At 44.2% G+C, this 13,097-nt stretch overlaps 2 protein-coding genes across 2 annotated transcripts in view; both read left to right on the top strand.

Moving 5' to 3' along the window:
• The window catches only part of KIF15 (kinesin family member 15), a 34,240-nt gene extending 29,932 nt beyond the window's left edge, over window positions 1-4,308 (top strand). Inside the window, exons 32-35 of the mRNA XM_063407107.1 lie at window positions 277-314; window positions 1,925-2,090; window positions 2,451-2,582; window positions 2,894-4,308. Coding sequence (XP_063263177.1) covers window positions 277-314; window positions 1,925-2,090; window positions 2,451-2,582; window positions 2,894-2,977 — 420 coding nt within the window. The 3' untranslated portion in view covers window positions 2,978-4,308. The remainder of the gene's footprint in view (window positions 1-276; window positions 315-1,924; window positions 2,091-2,450; window positions 2,583-2,893) is intronic.
• A 37-nt stretch (window positions 4,309-4,345) lies between these two features.
• TMEM42 (transmembrane protein 42) lies at window positions 4,346-12,526 on the top strand. The gene is made up of 3 exons (XM_063407127.1): window positions 4,346-4,500; window positions 9,130-9,276; window positions 10,095-12,526. Exons 1-3 carry the CDS (start codon window positions 4,393-4,395, stop codon window positions 10,233-10,235), a joined length of 396 nt encoding a protein of 131 aa, XP_063263197.1. The 5' UTR covers window positions 4,346-4,392; the 3' UTR covers window positions 10,236-12,526.
• The last annotated feature ends 571 nt before the right edge of the window (window positions 12,527-13,097 follow it).

The raw sequence follows: 13,097 nt of genomic DNA, 5'->3' as shown, positions 1-13,097 counted from the left end.
AAGTTAATGTCACAGCTGAGGTTTCCATGGATGTCCCAGACAGAAGAGCCCCTGTTAGAGCTCTGCCGTGCGTGAGTGGGCAGAGAGACACTGCCATGGGTCAGCTGTGCTGGCATGAAATAACTGCCCACAGCAAAGAGATGTGAACTACTAGGTAGTAGGATGATGTGGAATGAGATATGTAGCATCAATTAAGTGATATATATGTTTAAAAAATATCTATGTATGTGTATATTAAACATTAAGACTGCATTTAATATTTTTGAACTTTTCCAGAATAAAGCAGTGGAAGAAATGCTGAAAATCAAAGCAGAGTAAGTCTAACTATTGTTCCTTGAACTGGAAACTAGTATTCAACTAATTAATGATAGAAAAAAAGATATATTTAAGCAACAGAATTCCAAGATCTGAAATGACAAAAGACATAATTTGGAAGTGTTCACACTTGTGCAAGATACCTTGAGTTCTTACTCTTTCTCATCAGTAGGTGGTAGTAGCACCTATTACTACAGAGCATTATATCAGAATAATAATGGGTAGAACATTAAAAACTTAAATTGGAAGGGATGTTTTAAATTGCTTAAAGTTACTTATATGCAGTGAATTGTAATTGCATTCCTTTGCAAATTAAATTAAAATATTGTTCATTTCTTTATTAGTATTATAAATGTTTTATAATTTTAAGCATAATGTAATTATTTGGGGTTTATGCTATTTGTTTAAATTTCTCTGGTTCAGCTTGAAAAATGAAATTTTTTTATTATTAAAGGATTTCTAAATTGTGTATTGGGCAAGTACTCCTCAAAATTCAAGTGTTTTGTACCTTGGATGGATAACAGCAAAGAAAGAAAATACTGAATCAGTAGATAAAAATTAGTTTGAAAATGTTTGTCCTGCTGTTCTTTTCCTAATCTGTACTGCTTCAGGATCTATTGTGGCTGAATTTCCTAGCATGTGAGTTGCTTACATTTGATGGAATGCTTTCTATGTAAGTAACTTCTTTTAAGGAGGAAGTTAGTTTTTATGGACACAGTAATTTTTAAAGTAACTTACATTAAATTTTCCAGAAACTCTGGTCTGGAAATTAGAGATTATTTTGCTACTTGATGCACTGATTTTGCACTCCTGTCTGGTCTCCAAAACACACTTTATAGCAGTGCTACAATGCATCATACAAGCAACTAATGGACAAAGAGGGAAAATACTCTTTTCTCATCAAGAAAATGTCTTGACAAATGCAGCAAATGAATACTGTTCACAGAGCAGGTCTTAAACACCGCACTTCAGTAAAAGAAAACCGATGACAAAAATTTAATATATGCAGTTAATTGAATTGATCTGTAAAATTACTCAAGTTCATAGAAACAGGAGAACAGGCATAGTTTAATATCCTGTGACCTCATCTGCTGAAAATGTTTTAATTCTATCCCAAGTGGTACTCATTCTGTTACCAGGCCAACCAAACAAGCTCATATCATCTGAACTGCTCAGAGATGTTTTTTGAGCAATGAGGCTGTTGGGGCAAAAGCCCCAGAAAAACAAACATTTTAGAGGAAACCTAAAGAGCAGCTGAGTTTAGCTGAAAATTTTACATTCCTTAGGTGAATTAATTTGAAGTGTTCTTGGAGGTGAAGCTTCTGTTTTCAATCATGAGTGGAGTTGTATGTTGTGGATTGCAAACAGCACAGTTCCCAAAGAGAAGAGCAGCTCCAAAACACTGCCTAGTTGATAGTATCAAACACAAGAACTGTGAAGCAGAATGAAATTTTTCCTTTCTTTAGCACTAAATTCTAAGGGAAATAAAATATCTCAAAATAATACTTTTAAAAAGGAGTCTCCCTCCATGTCCAAGACTGACTTAGTAATTCAGTTGTATGACATTTACATTGGTTTTTAATGTTTCATGATTCTTTTATATTGGCAGATTAGAAGAGGCAAAAAATATCCTCAGAATCCAAGAGAATACCTGTCATGAAATGACTCTGGAGATGGAACGAACAAGGACTTTGGAGCTCAAAGCGTTTCATGAGAAAGAAGAAATTAGATCAAAACTGGAGGAAGCATATGAAGAAAGAGACCGGATTGAAAAGGTTACATAGACATAATGTTTTTGTCATCTTCACAGGAGAATCTTATTTAGCAGAGGTACAGCTGTTTTGTCTTGCAGTTTAGTTGTATTTGCGATGTTCTCTGCACTAGTGAAAGTCCAGACACAGAAATCAGTTAGTAGTACGAATCAAATGGTGCTCCTTTTTTGCCCTTTAGAGAGATCTAACACAGCATCTGGGGAGACATAAGACAAATATGTATTTCCTGAATGAACCAACTCTTGCATCATATGTTACAACAACCTTAAATGTTAGTATATTAATAGCTCTAAGGAGCTATTACTTCTGAAAAGAGAAGGAGAGGCTACTGCTAAGAGGTACACAATGTATTTATTATTACAGGAAATAGAATTGCTGAGGAAGCAAGTTGACTCGCTTGCTGAGGAGAATGGGAAATTACTTGGTCATCAAAACCTAAACCAGAAGATTCAGTATCTTGTGAAACTGAAGAAAGATAATGCTAAACTTACAGAGGTAAGTTGCAGAGTAGATTACAGATGAAGTAATGGCCTGACATAGGAAAGAGCTAAGCTTTGAGAATGAAAACTAAAATTCCTGCTCTTCTGTTGGAGAGGAACAGGGATACCTTTGATTTTATGCAGCTGAGTACATCATGGCTGGTGTGTCTCCTCACAGGCCCCAGACAAGGATCTCCATTTTATTTCCTCAAGTATAGAGTGTATAAAACACTTAAACAACTTTAGATATTGCTTGTGTAAAAATAATTTTTTAAAAAGGTGAGGACATTTTCCTTAATATACCCATGTTTTTTCTCTGTTTTACAGGAGACTGAAAAACTACGAGTTGAAAACGCTTTTTTGAAAGAATCAAAAAAATGTGACATTTGTAGACATTATGATCAACTGTAATGACAAATAAAACTGCAGAGCCATATTTTTAAAGTGTACAGAATAAGCAAAAGTCAGTTGTCAAATTTGACTTCTGCTGTGGTTCTGGAATAATCAAACTATTTTAGCTGGTAATAACTGCAAGTGAAGATTGTTATTCCAGCTCTATGGGCAGCTTTCAATGACATTTTAACACCGTTTTGTAATTTTTCAATTTAAAAAACTGATTTTGTATAGATGCTGGGTAGATACTTCCTTGAAACTTCTGTACTTTGCCAAGGAAAAGCTTTCTTACTGGGAACAAACCTGGATTTTTATTTCCTTTTGTGCTTTTATTCAGGTTCCTACCTCTTCTGAAATGCTACATTTTCCATCAGAGCCAAATTTCAAAAAGTGCAGTTATCTTTGTGTTTATTTCTTTAGTTAAACATAGGATGATTCTCCTGGGTTGCTTAAAACTAATTTTCATATTGAACTTCCTTTGTTCAATAAAGCATAAATGTGAATTTAGTGACAGGATTGTAAATAGTACTATAAATACGTTTTTGTTTTCTATTCTTTTATTTGCAAATAAAATGTCTTTCAAACCTTTTTTCTGTTAGTACAGACTTAAGAGTTCTGTTTTAGCAGTGTAGGAAATTAGAAGTATTTTGCAACCATTTTCTTATCACAGAAGTGAAAAATGTTAGGAAAGAAGATGTGAAAATAGGCAGAACATTTTAGGAGTACAGCATAAGTTCATTTAATCGCACTTGAAGATTTCTTGCAAATAACTGAAATGTTTTTTAGTGGAACACAAAATGTTGATTTCTACAGCAATATCAACCTAGGGGTTTTTTTTACTGGCACTAATCCTATCATTCTGTTTTCTGGCTAATTCATACAACACTGGTTTTGACCACAAGCACTGGGGCAGCAAAAGAGAATAAAGAGCAAAGATGTGTCTAGTAAAGGGCAGGATCTACCTAACGACTTTCTGCATTATTTGGCTGAGGGGAAGAAGAATTTCTACCACCTTATCTATGAATTTTAAGTTGCAGATTTGTTCCCATTTGGGATGTGATGTGAAGTACAGGAATAAAAAGCCGACCTTAAAGGGAAGAGAGGTTGGGGTGTGAGTCGAGGTCAGAACTAGAACGGATGAGGAGCACACAGGCCAAGAGGGATTCATCAAGGGTGCTTTTATTTGTGAATGCCACGTTCTCGGTTTACAAGTGTTCCTTTTCTGTCTGTTTCTGGACTATTTTCATGTCGGCAGAGGCTTCTGCCCCTTTTCTGCGTTGTAAGCGTTGCGCTGCTCCCTGCGGTGCCGTTTATTCCAATAAAGCCTTTGCACAGAACCGACGCGTGCCCGCTGCCTTCCCTGCTGGCGGCCGGGGCCCGCCCCTGCGCGGGGCGGCGCTGGCGCTGCGGGGCCGTGAGGGCCGGGCCGGGCCATGCGGGCGGGGGCGGCGGCGGCGGCGGCCGCGGGGGGCCTGGGGGCGGCGGCGGCCGCCCTGGCGAAGCTGGCGCTGGGCCCGGGCGGGGAGGCGGCGGGCGGCCTGGTAAGGAAGGAGGCAGGCGGGGCCGGGCGCCCCGAGTTCCCCTGCGGCCGCCCCGCAGGCGGCACTCGGTGCCAGGGCTTGCGCTGCTCATGGCGGCGGTGGAGGGCAAGGAGCGGGCTGGTTTTCCTCCGGCGCTCCCAGAGGCTGCCCTGGATTTGCAGGGAAAGGGGGGCGGTGTCGGAGAGCGGAGCCGTGACTCACCCTGGGGGAGCCCAGCCTTGCCGGGCTGACTAATGCGCGGTGCCGACGTAAACAGCGGGGGGAGCGCAGCGAGGCGGCAACGAGCGTGGTACGGGAATGCCCCGAACCAAGCCCAACTCTGGGAGCCCATTTGCAGGCCTTCTACGTCAGTGTTACTTTAAAGCAGGATGTTAGTATGACTGAGCATCAAATGCTTGTTTTCAGCCCACTGCTATGCTGATAGCAGCGTCCTTCTCCCTTTTATTCTGTCTCTGTTCGGCCTTGACCAGAGCAGAGAGGTGGAGCCCTTGATTTCCACTGTGTTCCTTTTTTTTGGTGTTCGTTGGTGATGATCTTTATCTCGGTCGTGTTTCACAAACCTCCGTATGCTTGAGGTTGAACCCTAATGGCTCTTCACCTCAGAGACAGTGTCCTTACCTCCAGGAGTGACCTCTGGCAGAGGTAGAGGTGGGCACCAGGTTGTGTGTGAGTGGGGAGAGGAGGAAGGCAGCATACATGTATCCGAAAAGGTCTTTGGGAAGATTCATTTAGGCATAGGTTGTCACATCCATGTGGCAAATGTACATTTGGAGTTGAAATCCAAAAGGAATCTACAAGGGAAACTAGAAAAAACGAAGTAACTCACTTGTGTGATTATTAGAGATGGTTAAAAGGGCAAAAACTCAGTATCTGCCAACCTGTTGATCCTTTCTGATATCTCAGAAAGGGTGGTAGAAGGAAGAATAAAAAAAAAAAAAAAAAAAAATCCTGATACTCTCCCTCCTGCTCCAAAAATACCCAAACTGTGCTCTGTACTGACAGAATGGCAGAGCATGGAATTACTGAAGATGCTGACAGCATATTTTCTGAGTATTTTGCTGTGCTGAAATTTATTAAAATATTTCCCATTTATTTAAGGGGACTTTTTTTTTTTTTTTTTTTGAAGTGCTGTGACAAATTGTCGTGTCATTGGATGTGGGGTGTTGCCAGAAGGGCAAGGATGATGATCCTTCCCCTCTGCTTAGCCCTAATGAAGAGTTTTGGGTCCAGTTCTGAGCCCTCCACTGCAGAAGAGGGATAGAGCTACTGGAGAGTCCTGCAAAGGATCATAAAAATTATGAAGGGACCAGAGCATCTCTTTCCTAAGGAGAGACTGAAAGAGCTGGAGCTGTTCATCCTGGAGAAGGTTCATCTTTTCAATGTATAGAAATAACTGCAGGGAGGGCATTCAAAAGATGAAGTCAGGCTCCTTCCAGTGGTGCCCAGTGACAGGGCCAGAGGCAATGGACACATGCTGAAATACAGGTGCTTCCCTCTGAACATGCAGAAACACCTTTTGACTGTGAGGGTGATCAGCGCTGGCCCAGGTTGCCCAGGCATGTGGTAGTCTTCATCCTTGGGGATACTCAAATACTGTCTGGACATGGACCTGGGCAATCTGCTGGAGTGATGAGGTTGGACCAGATGAGCTCCAGCAGTCCCTTTCAACCTCAGCCATGCTGTGATTCTGGCACTGTTTCTTTTTTCTGGGCAGATTGGGGTTTTTTCAGTTTTCAGGTCCATTTTAGCTGACAGTTAATAATTAAATGGATCAGCTTAGCTGTAAAACTAGCCAAGTTTTGTGTAAATGCCATAATCTTTCTAGTAGTTTAAATTGCATGGGGTTGTAGATGCATAAGTGTTTCAGAGGGCTTCCTTTGAATCCTGCACTCCACTCATGTGGCAAAGGCATTTCTGCAGAGCAGCTAGGAGGGGACAGAAATTCAAGGGGTTTTGTGTTGGAGGAAGATCTACAGAAATTCCACAGTACGTGTAATAGCAGCCATCACTTGTGTAGCATGGAACATGGCAGCAAAAAGTGTATTGACACTTCTAAGAGCTAATGATGCAGGGTAGCAGGATGGCACCACAGGGGTGGATTTCCTGGCCAGAAGGATGTTGTGGTGGCCCAGCCTGAGAGTGACCTGACCAGGAAGGGTCATTGCACTTGAACAAAAGTTCTTTGCTTTCTCCGCTCCCCTGCCAGTCGTCATCTAAAATTACTTCTGCCACTTCAGGAGTGATTCTGGATTATCTGAAATGTACACTGAAATTAATCTTTGCTTAGAAAAGCAATCAGAACAGTAATCCTTGACTCATTGGGGTGGCTCAGCTGAGCCCGTAGCAGGGGAGGAATTTATCTCCCTCCTTCCTTGTGGGGAACATGTGGGGATGTTCCTGTCTGTCTGTCTGCGTACCATTGTGATGACCACTCTGCTGCCCTGGGCACAGAGGAACTTGACCTTTCTCTGATCAGACAACAAAGAAATTTATTCCTGCTGGGCATGTGCTACCTGCAGCTGATTTCCCTGGCTCTGCATTTTTGAGATCTGAAGAAGCCATGGGTTCCAGGTCACTTTAGAAGGTGGCATAGTTGCTGTGATGGTGGGAGGAGCCAGTTTTGCTTCACCACTGGTAGTCTCAGACTAGCTCAAGCCTGGCAGGATCTCAGAGGTCTCTAGTCCAACCTCTGCTTACACATGACCTTCTCCAGTTAAATTTTAAATATTTAGAAGGTTGGAGAGCCCATGATCTCTGTTCCAGTGCTTGATCTCCTTTGCTTTTTCTCATAACAGATTTCATTTGTTCCAAACTTTACTTGTTGCCTCTTGTCATATCCAAATGGACCTTGGAGAAGAGCCTGGACTCCATCCCTCTACACCCTTGGGCCAATGGTTGAAGGCAGTAACAAGATTTCTTAAGGCTTTGGGGTTTTTTTACCTCAGCAGCATGGTCTCTTTGTGATCCAGAAACACACTCAAGTTAGGTGAAACACAGAGAATTGTTTTCCCTTCTCATCCCTACTCCCAAGTCTGCTTACTCACTAGAGGTGTGTGGATGTAGGTAACTCCCCGAGGAAAGTAAAACTGCCAGGTCATACAGGCAGAGGGTGAAACTGAGAGGCAAATCTCATCCTGTGTTGAGCCCTAGCACAGCAGTTTTCCTCCTCAGAGGAGCGGTAGTATCTGGGCATGGTTGTCCCTCTCAGCCATCCAGACAGGGTTTGCCAGGGTGTCAGTGGGAAAACAAAGTGATTCACTGGTGGGAATCATTCTGAATATTTGTTTCCCTGATCAGTAGCAAAAGTCGGAGACCTTTGCTACAAGTGGGGCAAAATGAGGCCGCACACCTGCACCATCCCTCACTGGAGTGGGATTAGCCTCGGGGAGCTTGCGCCAGCCATCAAGCCTGGATTTGCTTTGCATTGTTTTTCCTTTTAGTTTTCTTTAGTAGTACTTGCCATATCACTTGCTTCAGAAAACTCTGGGCTCCCCCACTGCTTGCAATTAGTATCTTCTTCTTCTGAGTGGGAACAGGACACAGTTGGTGGACCCCATTGATTTGGGCAGCTGGTGGGAGGACACTGCAGCCATTCCCAGAGGGCAGGTGTCACCTCTGAGCTGTACTTGTTGGTGGCCTCCAACCTGCATTTCTGTGTGCCTCAAGAGGGATCCCACCATGGACTGAAAGGTGACAGGCTATGAAGCTGCAATTGCTATGGGCTTAGACAAAGCTTTGCATTCACTTGTCACTGTTTATGAGAGTTGTGATCTGACTGCCTGTGATCTCCCTTGATGTCTTCACATCAGCTACGTGGCACCCAAGGGCTGGGGAGATGGCCTCAGCTGCTTAAGCTAGGAAGGGAGGGGGGCCACTGTGAATGGTACTGGCATTTTAGGTGCAACTGTGCCCTTTTTTCAGACTAAGGCAGTTACACATCTGGTCAGGTTGTCTAAGGAGAGAGATCATTCTTGAGGCACTTGAATTCAGAATTGGTTTTATTGCTACTAAATGCTAGAACAGAGACCCCTCAGTAAACCTCACTACTCTCCAGTGAGTGTGCAAAACAAGGCATGAAGGCACTCAGCTCTTCCTTTCCTCCCAGAGATCCTGCTCTACCCTCACTGCAGCGGTGGGGCAGGCCAGATCCTGGGAGCTCGTAAGCACAAGTGCTTTGGGACCACCCAGGTTTTGGTTCACATTCACTACGGTTGGGTTCCGGAGCACACACAATGCCAGCACGTACATCTGACTGAATTTGACCCTTTTCTACACATCACATGATAAGTGAAGGGCATTTATGGGCATTGTGTGGCACCACGTTGTGAGCTAGAGAGCTTTTTGCAGATTGGTGTCTGGCATGGTAGCTGCTGCACATTATCCCAGCACTTCTCAGCTTGTAGTGTGAGGCTGGGCTTGCAGCAGGACATGGCAGGATGACAGTCTGTCCAGAACAGTTTCCTCATTTCCATTTCCTTCTGTGATTTAATATATTCATCTTCATGTAATACCAGCTGTAATTCAGTTTTAAAAGCCCACACCATTAGGTATGGGTCCAAAGTGCCCATGAATTATTGATGTTGAATAAGTGGAGGGTGAAAATACAGAGTTTCCTGTTTCGTCCTGCAGCTGCCAGTGTTGCTTCGCCTCAGCTGTGTTGGCCTGGTGTTTGTGTGCAATGCAGTGATGTGGACAGTCTTCACAAAAGCCTTACGACTCTCCTCCTCCTCGGCTGCTGCCTCTGTGACTACGACAGCCTCCAACTTCATCTCTTCAGTGAGTAGACCCCTTCCCCAGATGCTGAAGCCTGAGGAGCACTGCAAGGTGGAAATGCCCATGTTGGTTGTAGCTCCTCTCCCAGTGCAACCAGCATTGCTGGCTACAAAGGGAGAGTTACAGGCAGATGTGAAATGGTTGTATCAGGCCTCAGCTGCTTTGATAGTTGTTCACAGCACAGGTGGTGGAGCTTTCTTGGGTGGTGCAGGAGGAAGGGTGCTGCTGCCCAGCACAATGCCTTGCAGCAGCAACACAGTCTACTGAACTTTTCTAGTTGCAAGTGGGAGCTGGAGCTGGGAGCTTTGCTTCATTTTTCTTTTCCTTTGCAGCACCTCACTTGTGACAAGCCAGAGTCACCCTAGCTGGGTGTGAAGATGCATAACCTCTAGTGACAGCAAGAGTCTTTGACCCACAGGTTTTTTCCAATTGCTTTTCATTCTTGCCAGCAGTCCACCTTGTTTCTGTGCTCCAGCTGGCAGACAGCTCATGGTGGTGTCCAGTAATCAACTATAATAATAAATGCCCACTCAGTGGGAGATTTGGCTCCTGAGAAGTACTGGGAAGGCAGCAAAGCACATTGCACATCTGCCAGATCTTGCTTTGGGACAACAATATGGCTGCGCTTCCAGGCTGGTGGTGGAGCTGGTCATCTCCAGCATCACCTTCAGCAGCCATTCCTACTGGTCATCCCAGCAGGAGTTTCTTCAACCAGTTTTTTTCCAGGGCTGTCTCTCCCAGAAGTCCTCACAGCTCTAGCAGCACAAGAAGCCTTGGGGCAGCTTGGCCCAGCAAAGCTTTGTGTCTCTCTTTTCCTTCAGGCTATCCTGGGAAAATTGCTCTTTGGGGAGACGTGGACACCCCTGTGGTGGGTCGGCCTCGCCGTGACAGTCTGCGGGCTCATGCTGCTGCACACGGCCGCACCCCAGCTGGTGCAGGTCCCAGCGGAGAAGGAGTCATGATGGCTGCTGGAGGGGTCAGGGTGCCGTGCTGCCCCTCTCCAGCCTGTCTCGTGACAACATCCCCAGTCGCCACCGGCCTCTGAACGCCTCGGCCACCGAGCTGCCAACCCCTGCCCACCGCTCATCTGCTGACTTGCAAAATCACGTTGGTCACATCTTTCCTGGTGGTGGTGGTGTGGTGGCAGTGACAGTCTCGGAGGGAGCTGGTCAACTCTGAGTCATTATTGTGGAAATCAGGGCCAGAGGCCATCAGCCACTCCTCTTCACACCCTGTGCCTATGGAGCTTTCCCAGTTTGGGGAATGCTGAAAGTAAACATGGTGGCTGTGGAAGGTGCTTGTGCATCAGTATTTTTCTGTGAAAGGACCTATCCCAAAATAGAAAAGCAATCAGAATTAGATGCTGAAGACAGCTGTTACTTCTGCTCTGCTGTTCCAGCCTTTTTGTCTCCTGAAATGGTTTCTATGCCTGCTGCTACCTGTAAGGTTGTGGAGACTTTCATTAATTCTTTCAGCTTCCTCTATCAGCCACATACACCTTTTAAATTGCCATTTGTATCTGACATCTAGATCATTTACCCATTCCTGACATGTTACTCACTGTAAGGTTGCTACTCTTTCCTTTAAACCCTTATCCAGTAGGGTTTTGATAACCATTCCTGCTTTGTGTAGGTCAAACTAATTTTGGGACAATTCAACAGGCAACCTACTTTCACTTGGAGGGTCCATGTTCAACACATCCCCCATCCCCACTCAAGTTGACAATTGCTTTAATGGTTGGTAAAAGGGAGTTTCTCAAGCCATGGTTTTTCTACACCTCTGGATGATGCTTGTTCCAATTCTCTGTGTTTCACCTAATTTAACTCCCATTCGTGTGAAGTGATCAACCAGATCACTGGTATCCAGGTTATCTGCTAAATTTTGCATCAGCAATTACTCCATGTTCAGGTACCAATTTGGTGAATGTGTCACGAATCACCATTTGTAAGGTATCGGCTTCATTCCCCTGTCCACTTCTCTTTTTTTTTCTTGGAAATTCTTCAGTTGGAATCCTAGTTAAGAAATGTAATGATGCTTGTAAATGTATGCATCATGCTGGTGATATCCCTTGTTTGCTCTGAGCTTGCCAGGTTGTCTCTATCACCTTGTAATGACAGAAGATGAATCATGGCTGTGGCATGTGCAGAAAACCTAAGGATACATTTCTTTGAGCGTCCCTATCAGAACCTGTCGGGTCTGTCATGACTGGCAGATCTGCGCCGTGTCAAGTATAAAATAGACTTGTTGGAAATGCCACTGGAGTTGGGTTTGTGCCTTTTTCTTCTTTGAATCAGAAGAGTCACTGTTTCACAGAAGAGGCCAAGAGCCATTGCTTCATTCCCTGCCATTCCAGGTCACCACATCCAGCATGTTCCAAGAGGAGCAAAGCCTTTGCCTTTCCCCTCAGTGTGCTCTCCAGTCTTCCTGTCAAAGAGGGGAGCTGCATATGTGGTAGGGGAGAGGGCAGAATGCTCTGCGTGGCAGCAGTGGTAGGGTGGGATCCCTGCCTGGGATCATCCACTTGCCTGGGAAGCTGAGACCTGACACAGGGAGCCAGCGTCCTTCATAGATCTGCAGACATGACAGCCAGGAACTGTGCATTTCTAAGTACATGTCTCTTTATGTCTTCATACATGATGGAAAATTAATGAAGCCTGATTTATTTGCTCTTGTTATTAACCATCAGCCAGCTGTATGCCATGGCTGCCTTCATGCCAACAGCAGTAGAAGGACCAGGCTCTCTGGTTAATTTGGCTGTTGTCCCATTTCCTAATAAACCATTTGGAAAGCTTTTTAACCTGGACTATCTCAAAACTGACGTTTCTTTATTACGGTCATTTTTGGAGGTCAAGGTTTAGGAGGTGTTTGTTCGGAAGTGGAAGGTGTGCAGAAGGTGTGAGCAGCACTTCACTTGGTGATGCTCACTTTAAGGCAGATGAATATAAACCAGGCCTGTAAATTCTCTCATAAATACTTGAAGGCAGGAACAGAAGTAAGGTTTCCTGCAATTCCCATGGGAAGAAAAGATTGTCAACCAGGGTTCATTTTATGGCAGAATCCCACCCCTCTTGTGTACACAGAGTTTGGTCCTGTCTGCAAGTGAAGCCAGGGCTACAAGAGAAACTGGAATCACTGTGTGGCAAAGCAGTGCACTTCTGATAAACCATTCATGTGGGATCACCCAAAATGTGGCTGAAGGTAATTTAAAAAAAGGGAGGGGATTTCCAAAATAAAACTTATGTTCAAAGCTCAATGGCTGAATCTTTTTATTTATAGATATTTTAGACCACACACACACACCCACCAAAAAAAAAAAAAAAAAAAAAAAAAAAAAAAAAAAAAAAAAAAAAAAAAAAAAAGCAGTGTGAAACTAACGAATGAGCTGTGTTTGACAAGTCAGTTGTTCAGATGTGGTGGACCTTGTAAGATGGCTGAAGATCATGGCCAGCTCCAAGACCTTGGTTTACTGAGCCAGAAGGTGGGTTACCTTTATGTGGGAACTACAGCTGTGTGCTTGCATGGATTTTTTGCTCAGTTGAGGCGAGGTATTATTAGAGAAGAATCTTGGACATATGTTTCCACTCAAATTCCAGCAAAACATACTTCTGTGTGCACATCTCACAGAAACAGTGCTGTATCTACTGTGGATAGGGACAAAGCCATGGACATTGTCTTCCTGGGCTTGTGCAAAGCATTAGACACTGTTCTGCACACCATCCTTGCCTCTGAATTGGAGACATGGATTTGATCCCAGGCACACCTACAAGTTGGGCAGAGACATAACTGAGAGCAGCCTTGTGGAGAAGGACTCATGGGTGGTGGCT

This window comes from Prinia subflava, chromosome 1 (assembly GCF_021018805.1).
Source record: "Prinia subflava isolate CZ2003 ecotype Zambia chromosome 1, Cam_Psub_1.2, whole genome shotgun sequence".
Taxonomy (NCBI): Eukaryota; Metazoa; Chordata; class Aves; order Passeriformes; family Cisticolidae; genus Prinia; species Prinia subflava.
This window is presented reverse-complemented; position numbering and strand designations above follow the sequence as displayed.